Here is a 21,512-nt window from a genome sequence, read left to right on the forward strand (position 1 = left end):
CAGCAATGTGCTCTTCTCAGAGTTGACTGGCACTGGCCCTGCCAGATGCAGAAGAAGCTGCTGGCAGCTCTTTGTTTAAAGAAGCCACTGCTGTAGGCCCCGCTACCAAAACCTGCCAACATAAACCCACTACAGTTGCTGTGAATGTAGACTCTGTAGATGTACTGACTCACATCTCCTCGTTTTGACTGGAAGAGACATTTTTAACTGCTGTAAGTTTTTTTTTTTTACAAGGATGTAAAACTTACAATGGGAGACACTAACAAAAAACATCTGATCGGCATTGCAGCTTGGGATTTCTTCTGTGCATGGATTGTTTGGGTTGTATGTGTGTTTCTGTAATTCATTTTAAGACCTAAGTTTACTTTAGATAGATTAAATTTGTAATTGATTTGCAATACAAATTAAGAAACCTTTTTGAGCATGAGCTCGGTATTTATCTCACCGGCATACTGTAATACACATGTCAAAAGGGCACCGACTTTGTGGTACGTTTTCATATGACTGGCAGATTCCTTTCTCACAGCCATCAAGGAGTACTGAGTGTCTGAAAGCTTGTGGTTTGGAAGGAGTCAGTGACAGCCATCATGTACTCATCAGAGTACTTCACTACAGGATTCTTTCTCTACTTATGTTGTAGCTCACATTACCCAAGTTTCCAGGGAAACTGAGTAAAACCAAACTGATATGAATTTTAGAAACCTTTAATGATCTACAGCTTGCCTTGCTGCTCACAAAATAGCCAATTAAAACCTAACCCAAACAGTTTTTATGCTATAACTGAGTTGTCAGAAGTTGCGCAACTGCTTGAGTGGGGCTTCCCATGTGCGTGTGCAGTACTGGACTCTGGTCTGGAATGAGTGCAGACCTAACTGTGTGGCTTTTCAACTTGAGCCACGTTGTGGCAAAATGAGAAAAATCCTTGATGAATAATCAGAGATTTCTGATGTGTTTGATTTACTTCTCTGCTTAAAGTGTTTTTTTCTGTTTCTTACTTTGCTGCGATCTGTGATGAAACAAAGACAGTATTTACTCCTCAGTACACCCTTAGCTGGTACACCTCTTTCAGAACGTTTCCATGTACATGGAGTTTGAGTTGGATTTGTTTCAAGAGGCAAGACTTGAACTTGCAATGGGACAATAAAAACTTAATATTTGGTGAAAATGTAAAAAAGGAAAAGTTCTGGTTTAATTAGACTAATTTTGTCTTAAACAGTTTTGTGATATCTAAATGGAAAAATGAGTATAGCAGGGTCTTTAGTCTTAGGGTGATTAAATCAGAGGCTATACTTTTATTTGACATTTCACAAATTAGAAAATAGGTTTGTAAAATGTGAGTAGAATGAAAAGATGACTATCTGTTTAAGAGACTTCAAGGAACTTCAAGGACTTGCCAAACAGCTTCTGCTTTAGTTTTCAAGCTCTATTGATAAAATTATGTTGAAATTGCCTTGGAATGTAGTGTATCATAAGTACTGGAAAAGAAATGTTAAGGAAATGGATGAAAAGATGAAATCCAATTACCTTTAATCAATCAAGGAACAACAAAAAAAGCCTAATGCATAGAAGAAGCTGAGGAGGCGTATTAGCAAAATGAATGTCTGATGGAGTCTCATTCTGAACAGCAAGCACAGAACAAAATGTTGAAAACCTGTTCAGCAACTCAGCATTGTACATACCATGCACTGAATGAGGCAGGGATTCTTTTAAGCATTTTTGTGTTTCAAGATAACATTGTAATGCATTTATACAAGGACTTAATTAAAATGTACACATAACAAGGTACTTCAAGGCTCATGGTTCCTCTGATCTATATCTAATCAGATATTTTGAGAAACTCTGAAGACCTTCCCTGTGAAATTAAGTTTGGGAAATATTTGCTCGAAAACTGTCACCTGTGCAGGCTTTTGGATCATGCAAATGATCAGTGCCATGATCAGTTACCCGTTTTATATCCATAGCTTTACAATGTTATTCTCCAGCTCGGTTTGTGTTTTGGATAAGAACACTGGCACTCTTAGAGATCCATGACAGGATGAGACAATGTGTTAATCCTTTAATTATTCTAAACTGCTGCCTCACTTTCTGACCCTTATCAATCTTAACTGACAAAATGGTCAAAAAGATGAATTTTTCCAAGTGCAAACAAAAGGATTAAGGCGAGGAGAATTGTTTCCATCCATGTGAGTCTCCTTTTTTTATTATGTCTCCCTAATAGATTCAGCTCCTATCCCATATTCAGAAGTAGGCAATATTACTCCTGTTCAGCTGTTCCAGCTGCTGCTCTGTCAACATGCAGTGACATTAAGGTTTCTTATTATCCGAGTAGATGAAGGAATGGAGATGAGCTGTATGATATTAGCAAAGGAAAGCCAAGACGTAAAGCCCCTCTTAGTGCTTTGTTATGGCATGTGGAAATGGAATGGACTGTAGGCTGCCACCCACCCTGCAGGTACTTACGGGGAAGTGCAGGTCTTAAACATGCATGTGCTTTACTGTAACAGAGCTTTAGGTGTTCTTCTGACACTTTTTCCAGAAATGTAGATATTGGGCAAAGCTAGCATGAAGCAAAGGGTCATTTTACAATTTAACTTCCAAGTTAGTCTTGGCCTCATGAAGGAAATGACAATTATTTTCTCAGTTTTATTTTCCTTTTTGAGAAGTGGATGTTTGCATAGCATTTGTTTTTATTGAACTAAAGGACACTGTAAATTAAAAATAGGACTATGCTGTAGTTAGTAAGCAGAATTCTGCCTGTGCATGGCTCACTTCTGAAGTTTTCCGTGACTGCTTTCTTCCTGAGTATAAAGCTTCTTTCCCCATTTTGGAAGATCGGATTCCCTGATCTGTTGGAAAGCAATGGAGATGAGAAATGATCAAGTGAAATAAGGTGTTTTGTTAGCCAAACCTGTAGATCTCTGTCAGGAAAGGGCTTGAAAACTGTTTGTCTAGAAATAAACTAACAGAAATTTCACTTCAGTTTGCTTCATAGCTTTTCTGCGACTACAATCACTTCTGAGTATAGTTAGAGTAATGCTGAAAATCAGGTTTTAATGGTCAGACTGACAAGGCTAGTCAGACTAGTTTTAGGTTTTTCATAAGCAATGAGGAAGATTCATCTTTGACAGTTTTTATTTTTTAAAATAAATTCTGCCACCCTATAATGTGTAGGTAATAGACAGTAATGTACAGGTGTTTGCCCTAACATGGAAGGAAGATTTAGTGTTTATACTGTTATAGTGTATGTTTCTTAATGAGAATTGCAGAGAATATAAATTGTTCGCTGTTATCACCCAGGTGCTGCTCTTTTATTTATGAATTGTCTTCATTGTTGTTAGCTTTTCTTCTTGCATGAGCGTACCAATCGTGATGGCTGCTTATAAATAGTGGTGAAAAATCCCGGGAGTTAGTGGCAGAGCAGGGAATTGCTCAAGGCAGGGAGCCTGCTTTGCATATAAACAAGACTGTGATCAGCAGCTTTCACTCAAAAGGTCTGCAGTCCCACTGACCTTTCCAAGTCTTTCTCCTCATCATGAACATAGAGAGTGTAGCCTGCTACCATGAGAGAGTTAACTTTCCTTTGAATTCCAGAGCAAGGAGATACTAAAATCATTGATATTCAACTTTGTTGAGCTGACATCCTCTGAAGGGCATATCTGGAATATTCTTCTGCTTCTTTATGGCTCTTAATATTCCATCCTGGTTACAACTGGGGTAGAGTTAATTTTCTCCCTAGAAGGTGGTAGGGGACTATGTTTTGGATTTATTGTGAGAGTATTGTCGATAGCACGCTGATGTCTTGGTTGTCACTAGAAAGTGCTTGAATTAATGATTTTTTCAATTTCCCAAACACTGCTGGCAAGTAGGTGCCCAAGAAGCTATGAGGGAGAATGGCCAGAACAGCTGACCTCAATAGCCAAAGGGCTATTTCATACCACAAAACATCGTGCCCAGGATATAAGCTAGGGGGAAGTTGGCAAGGAGAGGCTTGAGCATCAGTTGGCAGGTGCTGAACAACTGCATTGTGCGTCACTTGGGTTTTGTCATGGTATTTCTCTTTTGTTGTATTCATTTTCATTACAATTATATTATTTTAATAACGTATTTAATTTCATTGTAGTTAATAAACCATTCTTATGTCAACTCATGAGTTTTAGTGCTTTTTTTTTTTCCCTGATTCTCCTTCCCATCCTACTAGAAGGGGAAGGAGGGAGTGAATGTCTGTGCGGTGTTTAGAAGCTGGCTGAGGTTAAACCACCACAACTTCCTTTCCTTTTTGAAGTGGTGGAATCAGGTTGTACCTGCTTAATCTAGGCATGCTCAGTAAGTTTGCAAAGCTACAAAACTGGATGGATGTGTAGATATGCTTGAGGGCAGGAAATCTCTTCAGAGGGACCTGGACAGGCTAAGTGATGGGCCAAGGCCAATTGTATGAGGTTCAACAAGGCTAAGTGCCCATGGCTACACGAGCCACAACAACTTCAGACAATACCACAGGCCTGAGACAGTGTGGCTGGAAAGCTGTCCTGCGGAAAAGGACCAGGGGGTGTTAATCAGCAGGAGGCTGAATGTGAGCCAGCAGTGTGCCCAGGTGGCCAAGAAGGCCTATGGCATCCTGGCTTTTATCAGAAATAGTGACCAGCAGGGCCAGGGTAGTGAATGTCCTGCTGTACTTGACACTGGTGAGGTCGCAACATGAATGCTGTGTCCAGTTCTGGGCTCCTCACTACCAGAAGGACACTGAGGTGCTGGATGTATCCAGAGATGGGCAACAGAGCTAATAAAGGGTCTGGAGCACAAGTCTTATGAGGAGCAGCCAAAGGAGCTCAGACTGTTTAGTCTGGAATAAAGGAGAGTGAGAGGAGACATGATCACTCTACAGCTACCCTACAGGAGGTTGTAGCAAGGTGGAGGTTGGTCTGTTCTCCCAAGTGATGAGTGATAGGACAAGAAGAAATGGGCTCAAGTTGTACCAGGGGAGGTTTAGATTGGATGTTAGGAGGAACTTTTTCCACAAGAAAGAAGTTCACAGGCTGCCCAGGGAGGTGGTTGAGTCCTTTTCCCTGGAAGCATTTGAAAGATGTGGATGTGGTCCTGAGGGACATGGTTTAGTGGTGGCCGTGGCAGTGCTGAGTTAATGGTTGGACTTGATCTTAAAAGTCTTTTCCAACCTAAATGATTCTGTAATCCTATGTTTTACCCCCCGTCCACCCCCTCTGTACTCACCAGTGAGGGTGTTTTATGATCAGTGTTTTGCTTCCTCTGTTTAACATCCAGCAGGACAAAAGGATCTAAATTAAAAACAGTAAACTCTTGAATATGGTATGAAGTGGCCTGTGGTTTATCTGCTCTACGCTGATCTTTGTTACAAGTTTTAACAGTGTATGAGTAATCTTTTTTTGTTTGTTTGTTAAATAACAGATGGATTTAGCACTCTTCCCTTTACAGCTACTGTGTAAGAAAAACAAGTCAGTTCATTAGAATTTGGCTGTGTCTGTACATACTGGCAATCTGACTTGTCATTATTGCTCCAAAACTTCCACTAGCTTCTGAATGGAAACTTCTTATTTAGGAACTAGCGCCTGTAATGACTTCCTGTCGGCCAGAAGCTATTTGTACTTCAGAGTGGTGGCTTTGAAATCTCTTTGCCAGGAGGCTTTTGAAAGACAGACCCACTTGAATGGTGCCATCAGTGCTCTGCAGGGACTGAACTGTCTCTTCTGCCCCAGAGTTCATAAGAATGGGAAGAACTGAGTACAAAAAAGTAGATTGTGTTGGGAGTGGTTGTGCTGGAGATTAGTTATTGCAGCTTCTGAAGCACTTGGCACTTTTCCTCTCTGAGAATACTCATGTGTCAAAGAGCCTAGGCTTTAATAGCTTTATTTGTGGAATTGGACTGATGTGAGATAAGACCAGATTCTGTTATGCTTTATGTATGTGGCAACTTGGAGTATGAACTCTGACTCTGCAAAGCTGCAGTTGCTAGAAGGTTAGTTCTGCTTTCTCATTTTGACTTGTCTTTCAGGTATTTTTTAGTCTGAGAAGGGCAAACTAATTTCTGACCAAGGTCAGAAAGCTTAAAAAAAAATTGGTCACCGAGTCACGACAGATGTTTTGTCTCAAGATTTCTATCCAAACCTTCCATAGGGAGTATTAATATAGTATGGTTTTCTTTAAGTAAAAGAGATGGAGGTTGAGAGCCATAGGGAGAAGAGTACTTGTTCACCTAGATTCAAGTGCCCTGTTGTAATATTGTATTTGTTTTCATAAGCATTTCAATAGTGTAATTATGTATGTGGAAAAGCAGTTTTGTGAAAGTTTTACTGCACTGTATTTTTTTGCTGTTGTTGGACATCAGGTACAGATGTAAATACAGCAGAAAATGTAAACAGTTGCATGAAATATACTTTCAAAAGCATGACACAGCTATACTTTGGACTGCTGTTAAATCAATTTATTTTTGTTTCACTTTCCCTTTCTTTTCCTAGGTGCATTTTACCTGGTATTTGAATATATGGACCATGATTTGATGGGACTGCTGGAGTCTGGTTTGGTTCATTTTAATGAAAATCATATTAAATCTTTTATGAGACAGCTGATGGAAGGCTTGGCCTATTGCCATAAGAAGAATTTTTTGCACAGAGATATCAAATGTTCAAATATTCTACTAAATAATAGGTATGGCTATTACTTGAAGTACGTAAAAAAATTTGTATGTTACCAATGTCTTTTAATCTGCATAGTTCCCCTGCTCTAAGTCATGAGCAAAACCTTCTTTTAAATTACCTGTGTTTTCTTGAAATCAGTTGTGAAATAGAAGTCTGGTAATGTTACTGCTTACCACTAGATCCTGCACTTATCTGTTAAACTTACTTGTGTTACTTCAGGATTAAAACTTGAACCTTTTAGGTCAGAGTATGGGGGAAAGCTATGAGTTCAAGTACATTAAATTGGAATTTTAGGATATAGGCATTTGATGTGTATTCTTTTTGCCATCTCATTTCAAGATAAAGTGTGACTAGGCTGGTTCTTGATGACATAATTCCCAAGTCATTGTCTTCATCAGTCAGGATAATGCTTTAAAAGAATGTTTGATTAGGTGTGTTCAAACATGCTGTGGCTTGCAGTTACAGCCATATTCTAATAGGGAGAAGAACTTGTTTCTTACTACTTGAACCACTTGTAATTACAAATCCTCCTAGTGAGCATGCTTTTGTTCAGTGTGCAACAGCACCAAATAGAAAGCTTGTGTGAAGATAGTGGGTAACTTCAGTACAGAATTGTTGCTTATCAAATCCAGCAGTCCTAAAACTAGGGAGCAACTGTAAGAGTGACAGCAAAAAAGTCTGTCTTTACAGAGCAGGTGGTCAGCTTCTGGGATTCTTTGTCACAGGAGATTTTCAGGATGTTGTCAGGAGATGACAACAAAAGATGAGTCACATTTATGGACAAGATCATTAACATTTGCTAAAAGGAGTAGACAGGAATATCTATTTTAACATCCTTAACACGATAATTGTGGGTCGTAGTGAAGTACAAGGAAGATGAGCCCCATACTGAGCAGGTTCACATGTTTTGCCTGAACATCTCCTGCTGCTGTTGGAGACAAAATACTGGGCAAAAAATCAAGGGTTTCTTTTGGTAGAGCTGTAGTTTTGTCCCAACTTTCTCCAAATTAAATTTTCCATTCCCCCCCCCCCCCCTTTTTTTTTACAATGAACTAACAATAGACTATTTTCAGCTCTGTATCCCACCACAGTCTTGATAGATTGATACAGACTCTTACACAGATGAACATGTGCCTTCACGGCCTTCACTGTGCCTTCATGCCTAATCTTGCTTGCCTGCCTATTTTCAGTGGTAGTGGGACGTAGAAGCTGAGGTTTAACCTGACAGTGGAGAGGAGTACATTATGGTAGAGATGGAGCTTTCTGTTGTACTGTGTTCTCTCCAGTCCAGGCTACAGAGGGGTTTTTTCCCCCCCAGGATATTTTTTGAGCATCCTTAAACATTTCTACTGGAAGAAGAAAAAGTTGATAGTTGATCTGAATAGTTTCAAGGCAGTGTTTCTAAAGTCTCATTACCAGTTACAGCCTGAAGCAAAACACATGGATTATATGTCTTTTAGATAGGCAAGTTAAATGTCTTTGCTTAAAAATCTATTGATATTCCACAAATAACCCTCTCTGAGGAATAAGCATTTAAACTTGAGGGGAATATTTCTTACAGAAATTCCAAGCACATGCCTGAGGGGAAAAATGGAATGGAAACTGTAACTTGTATATTTTGTTATGACAAAATTATTATTCTTACACACATCAGCAAGTCTTGCCCTAATTTGATAACAGAATTTATTTGAAAGTGACATTTGCATATATTTGACAGTAACGGGAGTTTTAAAAGCTTACAAGTACAGAAAACCACAAAAAACCCCATGTAACATTCCAACGTTAATTTCCTGTATTAGAGAGGCTTGCAGATACCTTTCTGTTTAAATCATCTGGACTTTACAGATGGTGGAGGCACTGGGTAGTGCCTTTTTTAACTGTGGCAACTGCCAGGAAAGAGCTCTATATCTTCTACTCTTCTCCTCATGTATGGGAAAACTAAAGAAGGGGTTAGGGGTTGTGTCATTTAGCCATCTGTCTGCTTGCAAAAATAGAAGCCCTTATCTGGTCGGTCACCCTGATTTAGAGACTGTATTTAAACTTTGCTAGAGCAGAACAGGAATGTGACAGCTTCCTAGAGGGAAGTATGGTTGCTGATAGTTGTTGTACAAATGTTTATGCCAGCAGTGAGGCATGAAAAAGAGTAGTTTCCTCTCTAAATCTTTTTTTCCTGCAGTTACTAATTTGGATACTTCACACCCAAATTTTGACTGTCCTCAAGTGATATAAACGCCATTTGATGAGTGTACTTAATTTTGCTTGCTTGTCTTTCACTATTCAGTAAGTTAGTCTATTTGTTTACTGAAGAGGTGCACAGATTGTAAGGCATTGCCTCCTCATTGATGTGATTTGGTGAAGATCAGTTGCAGCTGTCTCAGCCTCAGGCTTCACCTGAGTTTTCTGGAGGGAAGCTTGACAGGATTAACCACTGAATAATTCTTTGCTTTTCCCACCAGAGGGCAGATAAAGCTTGCAGATTTTGGGCTTGCTCGGCTGTACAACTCTGAAGAAAGGTAAGCTATCACTCTACTGTCAAAAAGCATTCAGAAGTTTAATCTTGCATAACTAAGTATTGAGGGACAGAAGACTGCTTTGTTTACAGGAAATGTTATTGTACTGTCATACAAGGAACTGCTCAGGACATGGAAAGAAGTGCATGTTGTCTTGCACTGCATAAACCCACAAAACTCTTTGTGCAAGTGTATTGTTTTTCCAGATGTTCTGGATAAATAACTGTAGAGAGTGGCCACACATTGATTAGTAATGAGTTGCAGGCCTAAGTAGGCTGCATCAATATGTAGGGTCTTACTATTAGTTTCTCGTCCTGTAAACCTGAAGTATATTGTTTCTGTTGATATACCTAGGAAAAGTTTGTTTAGGGAAAGCGAAGGTTTTCTGCTGACACAATTAGCTTAATTTCTTTTCAAAAGGCAGTTTTTCTCTGTAAGATTTAACCTTACTTTTGAAGAGGTTCATTGTATCCTTTAGGCAGTCAGTGTTGTCAAATCTGCTGGAAACAGAGATAAAAGTTTAAATAAAAATTATTTTTAAACTTCTTGCGACTTGTGCTTCTGTTGTTCTTGGCTTCCTTATACTTCTGCTCCAGGAAACAGGTGCACAGTTTTTGTGAATATTAAGAACTTCAGTTTTTATATTGTCATGTCATGTGTTTGTCATGTGGAACTGGATTTTCAAAATTCAGGCTGAATGTTCATTACACTCGTGTGTACGTTGGGTGTTTGGATACAGAGAATAATAACTCCCTGAGTTTACCTTGATTTCTGCATGCCTAATTTGGGAAATAACATTCATAATGTTAGCTTCATGAGTTTATTACTTTCTCTCAGACCTCTGAGCCTGTTTTTGAATTCGATAGCATTAGTTTCACTATTTTCTGAGCTGTTATATCAGGAACATATGCTTAAGTACAGTTATTAAAACCATTGAGTATAGTAACAGGGTTAGATAAGCTTGAGCAGCTGCTGGGTAATTAATTTTTGGTTTGGATGTACTTACAATAAAAAGAATTGATGCCATTCTACCTTCTTATTTTAATGTGCATAGAAATGGCCTTTTTTTCCTCTCTGGTTTCTCATGGTTTTGTTTAATGCCTGTTTTTAAATTTAAATTTCACTTGTAAAACTAACTGTTCACTAAGAATTGAACAATTGAAAGTTCAGTGTCTTTATAGTGCAAATGACAGATTTTTATTGTACCTCAGGAACATTATTGTGCCATTATATATACATAAACCCAAGATTAAAATGTAATTATGCTAGCTAATAGAATTGCAGTTGAACTTGGGACAATAATTAGAGTCTTATTAGTAGATTTTTGACAAGTCCTTTGTCATTCATTTTCCTTCTGAGTAGATTCTGACCTGCAGTAACAGACATAATTAATGTATGCCAACAAGTGTATAATAGCTGCTGCTTTAAATTAATGTATTTTACATTTGTTTTACTGTTGTTTAGAATTACATCCTATTCAAAAGGGTATAGAATATAGTAGGAGCACAATGGGGAGTAAATAAAACAAATATTTCTAAGCAAATTCCCTTTGGTTTTTGTAATTGTGCTCCTTTAAGCGTTCTTGTGGTGGATTGAATGTTTGGAGTAAGAGATAAAACAGATTGTGTAAGAAAACATCTGTTCAAATAAAAAGCACCATATTCTAATATGTATGAGTGGTTTATCTGTAGAGAAGTTCCATACTGTGTAAACACTTCATGGAGGAATGCTTGCTTCAGAGATGAATAAGATAAAGGATGGGATTGTTTCCAAAAACATACTACATTTAAAAGATGAATTGAGGAGTTTCTTAATGAAAAAAGAGACTTGGGTGATTTTGCCGTAACGATACTGGTGCCACTGACTATAAGAGCTGGTTAGATTTTATGCTACAATTGTTCAAACTCCACATTTAATGTTGCTCTGCTTTCTGTTTGGAGTTACCTGGTGTTGGTAATAAAGCTAAGAGAATTTGGGGATCACTTCTAAGACACCCTCTTTGAAACAAAACCAAAACCTGACATCTGTTTTCTGCCTTCCATTCTAAACTGTTGATGCTGCATCTTTGCCTGTCCAGAAAAAAAAAATATGTTTGAGACAGTGGAAAACTGTGCCTTAGTGTGAGGATTGAAAGGATTGTTCCCAGGGACCAAAACTTGTGGTTAGAGATGTAGAGAATTAAAAGTGTTGTTAAATATAGGAAGTTATGGGAAGTATTCTAAACTTTGAAATCAAAGTTGTTGAAAGATGTAGTTCAAAAAATGCTTGTAGAGGTCCTATATTCAGTATTCTAATAATCAACAGTGCTGAGAAATTACTAGTTTTATCCAAGCCTCTCCTCCTCCTGAGTTGATTAGCAATGTAATAGACAGTATTGCTATCTGTATAATAGAGATGCAGGATTCTAACAGCATCAAGGTGGCTATGCGGTCATTATTTATATCTTTGATCTGTCCTTTGACACAGCCTTGGTCAGATGGTTGTGTTTGCTTTTCTGTAGTTGCAGCTTTGCAAGACTAAAACTAGGAAAAGGAAGATTGTGCTGTTCTTAAACAGTACTGCAGAAGCCAAGTCCTCAAAGTATCACTTTGTCAGAAATAAGATCGTAGTAAAATGATAGTCCTCTCTTTTTCCTCCCCCCAACAGCCGACCATATACCAACAAAGTTATTACATTATGGTATCGTCCTCCTGAACTTCTGCTTGGAGAAGAAAGATACACGCCAGCTATCGATGTCTGGAGCTGTGGGTAAGAGTTTGGTACAGATGTATAGCAAGCATAAAAATGGGCCAAAAATATATCTTAAATGTTCTATCCAGTTATTTTGAAAGCCATAATGATGGACTTGTGCAAAACTGTTTTACAGCTGCATCCTGGGTGAACTTTTTACAAAAAAGCCAATATTTCAAGCAAATCAAGAACTTGCTCAGCTGGAACTTATAAGGTAACTTGCAAGTGCTGCCACATAGTAGGTACCTCATGAACTGTCAGGTTTCTTCTGGTAACATAGGAGATAATGCACTGTGAACATTTATGAGCATTCAGTTATGCCCTGAGTAAAATGTTAGAAGTTTTGAGGGGCAAGTAAAGCAAGAGACTTTGCTCTGATACAGCGAAGGGGTCTTTGTGCATCTTCTGCACAGTTCAACAGAGAGGCAGCTGGAGTGGCCTATTACTGAAGTTGTAAAGAGAGAGTAGTCAAAATACCCATTATTTTTTTTAAGCTGATGTTGCTGCAAATGAAAGTGAAAACATAGACAATAATAAGGACAAGTGGGATTTGGGAAGAGTAGGCACTTCGCATGCTACTGGCTTTCAGTTCTTGTTGCAAGCCTTCCAAGTACACACCTGGGCTTTGTTATTTTTGTAGGAATGTTTCTGTTCCCTCACAAACTGCCGACACTTTACGGACCTAGAAATTCTGTTTCTTTCCTTAACTCAGTAACTCATAGAATGATATGTATGTAACTCAGTGGAACCAGAGCATCTTTTTTTTCCCCCTTTATTCAGCAAGCAAAAATTGCTCTTGATTCTGATATCATAATTGACCTCATAAGTGTGGAGAGGTCCTCTTCCTAGAAACAAGGGGAAAAGAAGGTGAGTCCTGCAGAACTTACAGAACCTGCACAGTAAATGGTCAACATTATTTTTAAAATAAAATGCATTTCTGAAAAAAAGTTAACATATTAGCATGTTTCTCAAAACTGATTAAGCAGTACCATGTGTCTGTGTAATGTGTTATTAGCTGGCCTGGAAAAGTAAAAGTTTCTAGGAAGTGCAAAGTGTATCAGTGGTCACTAGGAGAAATAAACTCATGAGTTGGGAAGGTTTTGCTTTTGAGCACTAGATGGCATTGAAGCCATTTGAAGTTTTTTCCCTGTGCTGTAACTCTGGTACTGCAAACTAAAAATTTCCTTCTCCTGGTGGAAGCTCCTATTCATAGCTCATTTTTTCTCTTCACTGATGCTATACCTTTTTGACTGTTTAAATGCAATACGTCAATGTAATAGACATCTTACCACCATCATCTTGCAGTCAACAGTTCTACATTTTTTTTTTCTTTCTAACTTTAATGTTCAAAAGCAGAGCTGAAGAAAATTCTGAGAGGAAAAGACAGGTTTTTTTACTTTTCATTCCCCTCTGAATGTTGCACACTCCAACCAGCTTCAATTCAGGTTGGTTTGCAAGACATTTGGGGCATAGGTCATTAGGTCTCTACACTAACCACTGGAATCTAATAAATGGGAGTGGTGAACTAGGGCAATGTCATTGCAAAATGTTCTCTTACAACTGCTTGCACTGGAATTTGTAACCTTGCACATAGAGTAAAATGTCTCTTTGGGTCTGCTTAGAAGTGTGGGGCTGGTCAACCTGTGCTTGGCTATCTTCCATGATGAGTGGAAAAATTAGTGGGGATGGAGGGGGAAGAATAAGACTATGGACAACTCCTTGTGTGGAAATAGATGAGGTTAGAGACACAACTCATAACTGACGTAAAAAATACAGATTTTCTAGTGATCAGACCTTGCTTCTTCCCCTAGGCCTTATAAGAGATTTTATTTTTCCTGTTACATCTTCAGTGTCAACTAAATTTGTAGTGAAAAGTGCTTTTTCAGCCATTTGATATATTTTTTTCTTCAGTAGATAAAAGCTAATTAGCACTCTAAACCTGGGCTACCCAGTTCTCCAAGTCAGATATCTGAAGTATTGTCCAGGCAGTGTTGGTTGTTTTTTCAAAACATTAGTGTGTGGGATGCCTGGGCTGGGGTGAGGTGGAAACAGTGGACTTAATAGAGGAAGTTTAGTGTGTGCAGGGTGATTACTTTTTGGAGACCCTTCACCATTATTTAATGGTGTTGAGCATTGGACAGTAGAGAAACTTTAAAAGAACCTGAAAGTTCAACTGAAAAAATACTTTTGTATTCATTGTACATGTAAGAATAACAACAGCTGTGCTTCCTTGTGGTTTTGGATCTCACACCCTTTCTCCCCTTCTTTTTGGTACAGCCGAATTTGCGGGAGTCCTTGTCCAGCAGTGTGGCCTGATGTTATCAAATTAGCTTATTTCAACACAATGAAACCAAAGAAACAGTATCGTCGAAAACTGAGAGAAGAGTTTGCTTTGTAAGGATGAAGAATTGCTTTCCTCAACTGTAATAGCATTAAGTTTTCTTGGAGACTTTGTGAATGTCACTCTTCTCTAACAGATGAAGTGTAAAGAAAAATGGCTTTAGCTTCTTATCCTTACCATGATACCCACATAGCTTGTATTAATCCTTATTTAATAGAAGCTTCAAGAAGAGGGAAGAAGGCCCTAAAATTTCAACAGCTTGTGAGCTTTCACCTAAAGAAACATTTGTTTTCTGTGATTGGTACACGTGCTTGTTGTCCTTGTCTAAAAACCAGCTCAGAGTACTTAGCTGTCATAATAAAAACCAATTGATGCAGCTAGATATGTAGTCTGGTTAACATTACAGTCTTTTGGGTCATAAATACATTGAGCACAGAAGAGTTACCTGAACTATGTCTTCTGGAGTAGTACCAGTGGACTAGTTCTGTGATCACATGTGAAAGTTACAGAAAACACCTGTAAGCTTATTTGAAAGGTTTTGTTCCACTGCTTCAATTACGATGCATTTTGGGAGAAATGTCTCATCCTGTTTGACTGATGAGATTTAGATCTTTAAAGCAATAGAATTACTGTCCACAGACCAGTTCCCTGACTAAGTTCCAAAGTGTAAAGCAACAGTATAGTCTTGGCTTAAAAAAGTGAGGATGTTTTTTTTGTAAGGATAAGGTTTGAAGCAATTAAACCACACAAAGCAAAGAAGACTTGGGTTATATGCTTGCCCAGGTAATGAAAGGTGAAGTTTCTCTGCCTCTTTACTACCAAGCCTAAGTTGTGAGCGAGTTTAGTTAGGATGCAGTTTATCTGCCAACATAATAATCAGTTAATTTAGAAAGGGTGTGTTGATAAACATTTTGCACAGACATGTGTGAATCGAAGTAAAAATGTGTTGCTTCTCTCTCTTTTGTAGCATCCCACCAGCTGCATTAGATCTGTTTGATTACATGCTTGCTCTGGATCCTAGCAAGCGCTGCACAGCTGAACAGGCTCTTCAGTGCGAGTTTCTGCGAGACGTGGAACCTTCTAAAATGCCTCCTCCGGAGTAAGTAATTTCCTTTGGTGATGGCCCTTACCTCTGCAAAATGTGTATGTCCACTGATTCACTAAGCTCACTCTGTTTCAATTGAAGTACATGGCAACAGAACAAAAATGCTGGTACATGCATTTGTGTAATGGTGATTCTGCACTAAAATAGCGTGCAGCTGAATGAATCATAGAATGGTAGGGGTTGTAAGGGACCCTTAGAGATCATCTGCAGAAGCAGGTTCACCTAGATCAGGTTGCATAGGAATGTGTCCAGGCAGGTCTTGAAGACCTCCAAGGAAGGAGCCTCCACAAGCCCTCTGGGCAGCCTGTGTCAGGGCTCCCTTACCTCAACAATTAAATAGTTTTTTCTTAGGTTTAAATGGAACTTTTTGTGTTCCAGCTTCATCCCATTATCCTTTGCCCTGTTGCTCGATACAATAGAAAAAAGGGATGTCCCAACCTCCTGACACCCACCATTTAGATATTGAATGACTCTTACAATGTGATGGCAGTGATTGTGAGGACCTGAGAACTGTTTCATTTTTTAGTCCTAGAAGTAGTTGGTGAGTTATTTTTTTTTTGTAATGGGTACTCTTACATGAGTACTTTCAATGTTGAAAAACCGTCACGTCTTTAATCTCTGTTATCGGTGTTTACTTTTCCCAAGGGTTTGGAGGTCCTCCATGGATCTGAATTGCCTTCTTTGATGGTAGAATAACACTGGGTATAGAATTCTGCAAAGGTACCAGAGAGTTAAAGTGAAACGCCAGAAATTACTCGTTACATACAGGAGAAGTGAAATATGTTGTGCAGGGTTTTTCCTGTTTTATCTGAGAGGAAATGTATTGTAGTGTCCAGTAGGGTTATTGCAGTGATTTAGTTGTCATTTTAATCAGTACAAATAATACTGGAATAGGCCCTGAGGAGGACAAAGAAAAGGTATTACAGAATCTGCAGGTTTCATTCTTCCCTCAAGATGGCTGTCAGAATGTAAAACGTATAATATAGTTTGATTAAATTATCCCTTCATGGAAGCCTGTACTGATCTCTTTAATTAGTTACCAACTGGGAAAAATGTTTAAATTTTATCTAAGAATTTTATTAAGAATCTTCTGAGACATTTACATGGTTGTTAGTGATGCTCCTCATACATGAGCCTACGAGTTTTATTGCCTGAATATGCCTGTGTGATATCACTGTCAATATCAGTAATCAGCAATCTCAGGCTATTCACTGAAACCTCAGAGCCACTTGTGCAGCACACTGCTTATATGTACTTTAAGGTAAATGAATGGGAAGAAAATTGGTTTTATTCAGGGGCTCAATAGTGCATCCATTCTAGAAGTGGATTTATAGACATTCAAAACAAACTAGTCATTGAGGTCCTTCTAAAAATTACGAGGAACCCCACTAACCTCTGACACAGCATGCACAGGAAAGTGTTGACTGTGTTCTTGAAAGATTAAAAATCTTCTTTGGGTGTTTCCTGATGTGTTTCCAAGTTCCAGTAGGTTCATCTTTTGAAAGTTATGCTGTGTCCAATTTGAGCATTTATTTTACCGATTTGGTTAAAGAACAAACAAAACACAAAACAACAAAAAACCACCATTCTGGGATAAAACTGATTCTCTCTACTCATTCTTTGCAGCCTTCCTTTGTGGCAGGATTGCCATGAGCTGTGGAGTAAGAAACGTAGAAGACAGAAGCAGATGGGCATGACCGATGACTCGACGGCATCAAAAGTCGCTAGGAAGGATCTGTCTCTAGGCATGGATGAGAGCAGAACCAACACCCCACAAGGCATGCAAACTTCTTCCCAACTCAAAACTCAGGGCAACTCTAGTGTAGCACTTGGTCAGTAATATTTTCAGTTCTTACAATTACCTTCTACTTGGATTGCACCTCTAGGAATTTTAGATGTTCTTTTCAGAGTACTGGAATCTCCTGGATTCTTGAGGGAGGAACAGTATTGTAAGTTAAGTCTTTGTTATCAAAGCTTTACATTTGCTTTTGGAAAACAGGTATTCCTTTTAAGTTTTACTTAATTTTTCAGTCTGGTCAGAGCAACTACCTTGTTCTGTGTTTCGAGAGGATTTTATCTTGCTCACTTAAAATTCTTCTATAATCCCACATGCCAACTGCTGCTTTAAGTTCCAGTCTCCATAGCTTGGTGGAGCTTTATTGGTATTTCCAAACTGATCAGAAGGCAGATTTTAGAACAGTGGTAATTTCAACTGAAAGAGGTTCCCTCTGCATGTTGCGTTACTCTTAACTTTCCGAGTTGTTGGGCCTGAGTCGTAAAAAAAACGAACACTAAAAAAACAAACCCTCCCAAAACTTGGTAAAATAAGAAGGAGCTACCTCTGTAGATTACACAGCCATTAATTCTCATTCTCAACTGAGGTATCTTGTCTGGAGACCAAGTTTATGAATGTCCTATAAAGAGTGAAGTAATGGTTTGCTATGTGGACACCACTTGATATACTCATCAGCTTGGTGATATTTCCCCTGTGATGTGTAGAAATATACAGAATAGCAATACCAAATGGGTACCTGAGAATTTTAATTAACCATCGTGAATCAACTCTTCATTTAACAATAGAGCAGAGCTCCAAATACTCTGTACAAAGACATGTAGAAAACAGTTGTTTTCCTGATATTTTATGGCTTCTTGCTCCTGTTCATCCTATTTCTCACTGTAAGCCGGTTGTGAGCTTCTGCTGCTCCGTATGTTTAGACTAAAGTTTTGGCAACATTCTCACGCATGACTTTGTGTAGCCCTCCAAATTTTGTTCCCTGCAAATGAAAACTGTATAGAGGTTTAAAAAGTCCAACAGATACCAGCTCTTTAGTTTGTGCTTTTGTAAGAGGTAGCCCAATGAGAGACTAGGATGTTTATTAGTCATTAGTACTAACCATGCAAAAGAAACAAAACAAATAGGGAAGGAGTCTCTCAGACCTATATTGCTGCTTGTCCATATCTATGTAGAAAAGTATATTTAGGTAGAAGATAATTTAATTTTCAGCGGACCTTAGTTTCAGCATAGAGGTGTTTTCTGTATTAAGCAAAACACTTCTGGAAGCCGTAATGTTAGATAATGCCATTAATAAGGCACACTAAAGAATCCTGTGTACAAGTGCATACCTTAAAACTCTTGCATTTGTTTCTGAGCTTCCCAAAAGACGAAGTTAAAAACACTTTGGATCAATTGCTAATGTTACGATTCATGAATGAGACGCCTGGTTATTTCATCTTACAATTAATGGGGCCTATGTAGAACTCAAAAATCCTGTTCTTGTAGAAACTGCCAGATTTTCCAGAATAGTTTGTTCATGGAACAGACTTGAAACTAACCAAGGAGTGTGGGATAGGTAGATTAGTTTCCTTCTGCATTTTTCTACTGAATTTTCACAGAGAGTCTGAGAGAAGTTTGATTGCTGAGCGTACCATCCTCAGATGTTACAAAATCCACTAAGCATGACATCTGAGGGAGAGTCAGCAGTACAAGGCATTAGAAACAGTGCTTTTCTGTATTGCCAAATAAAAGATGGCTTTATTTTTTATATAAATATATAAAGTCATTGAAGTCCTGGATCCTGCCTGAGTTGGCTCCAAGTGTTTGTATCCTGGTGCACATGCACAAGTAGAGATTTGCAGCACTTCACAGCTGTGCTACTTTTAGTCTTTAGAGGTAAATACTTTGTGGTTTGTTGCTTGTGATTGGTTTCTCAGACGTGGCTTTGAATCTGCTACAAATGAATATGCATTAGTGAATTAGCAGAAGGGCAGAGATAGAAGAGGATGGAATGTATTCTTGTTGCTCTGGGTTAAAAAAAATGAGGACTCTGCCAGCAGTCATACATGCTTCTCTTTAGCTACTTTCTTCCTTCAAGTCATCTACACTTAGGGCATGTTGAAATCCAAGCTGCTTCACTTCTTTCAAAATAAACTACGACAATGGGTGTTTGAAACTAAGAAATACTTTGATATTCTGACTCCCTTATTCATACTCCCCTGCATCATCATCATCTCCTCTTACTTGTGGCAAACTCCATTTCATTGACGAAATTGTGTATCATTGTCAACCTGCAACTCAGTAATTGACTTTTCGTCTTTATAACTCAGCACTTGCTTTTTGCATTTATATTGCTGGCTTCTGGGTCACAGAGAGCCTGGTCACTTGAGCAGGTGTTGGAATCCAGATGCTGAATTAAAATGGGCCAGAATATGGCTGAAATGCATTTTGCAGATGGCCACTTTTTAACAGAGGGATGAGATATGTCAAAGAGAGGAAATTTTGTGGGGATTGGAAATCTTACAGCTGCCTAAAGCAGGTGGCCTTAAGCCTCAGCTTAGTTGTATTGTGGAAAAAATGAACCCTGGCTTCATGTTTCTCATCTGTCCGAGTGTGCACACGCCTCTTGGAAGTCTCTTTATATTGGATCCTACTATTCTGTTTCCTATAGATACTCCTCCAAAGGCAGTTAATGTGTAAAAGCATTCCATTTCTGTGTTGTCCAAACCCATGCTTTGCCAGTTGTCAGCCATGCTAGACTAGTCTTGTGAGTTTCTGAAGTATGCCAGTTCTAAATAATACTTAAAACCACCTTTTTTGTCTTTAGCAAAAACAAGCACTGGACAGCAGTTAAACCAGAATGAAGTGGCAATCCTGCTAAACCTTCTACAGTCTAAAACAAGTGTTAGTTTGGCACAGTTTGCCCAAGTGTTGAATATTAAGGTAAACCCAGAGACTCAGCAGCAACTAAATAAAATAAATCTTCCTGCTGGAATTTTGTCAGCAGGTGAAAAACAGTCAGAACAGCAGCAGCAGCAGCAGCCGCCGCCGCCTCCGCCACCACCGCTGGAGCAGGACCCTCTCAAACAGCCAACGGTCGCACAGCCTCCTGTACCACCTGCTCAGCTGAACCAGCCCAAAGTTGAGACTGACGCTGCCCAGGCAGCTGTACAGAGTGCATTTGCTGTTCTGTTGTCTCAGTTAATAAAGGCTCAGCAAACAAAACAAAAAGATTTTGCGTTGGAGGAGAAGGAAAACGGATCAGGAAATGAAATGTCATTACAACTCAGGCAGCCTCCAGAGCCCACTACTCCTGTGTCTGCCAGCCGGGATGATGTGGAGTCTCCAGCGCCCGGCTACCCACATCTGATCAAGTCATTGTACACCTCTGCAGGTACCCAAGGTCTTTTGTTGCTAACTGGCAGATAGAGGGGAGACATGATAGTTTGGGGATAAAGAGTTAACATGGTAGCCACATGCATCTGTGTGAGTATGGAGGAGAGGATGAAATTGATTTTCCCATGTCTTATGTCTGGATCATAGAATTTGTGTCTTACTGTAACAGGTGCTGTGCAGATAGAGCAAAAGGTGATCCCCAATCTGAGGTGCACGAGTGCTGGTAGTGTTTCTGATGAAACAGTTACATTGATTATTATTCTGTGACTTTGGGGTTTTGTGATGTGGAAGACGGTCTTCTCAAGCAAATTCATAGATGGAATTTGCCAATTTTGACCGTGTGTTTAGATAAAGCCTATTTTGAGAAGAGGGTATGTGGATTATTATTGTTTTTATGCTGACTAGAGCAACTTCTTGGTGTCCTATTCCACAAAGGGTTTCCTGTAACTGTCACTAGCACATGGTTGAAGGTTTCCATCAGGGTGTAGTAGTGGCTTCTTGAAGTTTAGAGCTCTATTTGTTGATCTGTTAGGACTGCTATTTCAGTTTTATTATGTGGTGGTTTATGTAATGTTCTGTGGTGTTTGCAGCTGGGGAAGGAAAATTTCTGAAGTGATCTGGGGGTGTTTTTTTACCCTTGACTTTTGCTGTTTCTTGTTAGGGTGAGGTTTTATCCTGCCAGACTTTTGTCCTTATTTGCCAAATCTTTTCTGGTCCCTCTTTGAATTTTCTCCTGTTCGTGTTATGTGAATTTTATTTTGGTGGTGTGTTGTGATTTAAAGGAACTCGTACTGGTTTTCTGTAACTGCTTGCTTGGTTATCTTGCTGTGAGGAGAAATCTGCATCGCTCTCCTGAGACAAATGAGGTGTTGCCTTCTCTAAAATAATCTGTCCAACTGCTCTGTATTGTTCCCGGAAAGAGTTCTTTCCTGTCTGGTGCTGGTGGTGTATATTTTCATGCCAAAGTCTTTCTTTTTTTATCTGCTTA

At 39.0% G+C, this 21,512-nt stretch overlaps 1 protein-coding gene across 8 annotated transcripts in view; it reads left to right on the top strand.

Annotated features, from left to right (window-relative positions):
- The window catches only part of CDK13 (cyclin dependent kinase 13), a 48,854-nt gene that overhangs the window by 22,478 nt on the left and 4,864 nt on the right, over positions 1-21,512 (top strand). For 3 of the 8 annotated variants that reach the window (XR_009818835.1, XR_009818836.1, XM_061997437.1), the window contains exons 6-13: positions 6,489-6,678; positions 9,125-9,181; positions 11,825-11,926; positions 12,045-12,122; positions 14,186-14,302; positions 15,217-15,348; positions 16,981-17,186; positions 19,956-20,522. Coding sequence is in view for 6 of the 8 variants with exons in the window: in XM_061997437.1 (XP_061853421.1) it covers positions 6,489-6,678; positions 9,125-9,181; positions 11,825-11,926; positions 12,045-12,122; positions 14,186-14,302; positions 15,217-15,348; positions 16,981-17,186; positions 19,956-20,522 (1,449 nt within the window). In the remaining 2 variants the exon portion in view is untranslated. The remainder of the gene's footprint in view (positions 1-6,488; positions 6,679-9,124; positions 9,182-11,824; positions 11,927-12,044; positions 12,123-14,185; positions 14,303-15,216; positions 15,349-16,980; positions 17,187-19,955; positions 20,523-21,512) is intronic. The other 5 variants (XM_061997440.1, XM_061997441.1, XM_061997439.1 and 2 more) reach the window with 5 other exon arrangements.

The sequence above is a fragment of the Colius striatus genome, chromosome 5, assembly GCF_028858725.1.
Source record: "Colius striatus isolate bColStr4 chromosome 5, bColStr4.1.hap1, whole genome shotgun sequence".
Taxonomy (NCBI): Eukaryota; Metazoa; Chordata; class Aves; order Coliiformes; family Coliidae; genus Colius; species Colius striatus.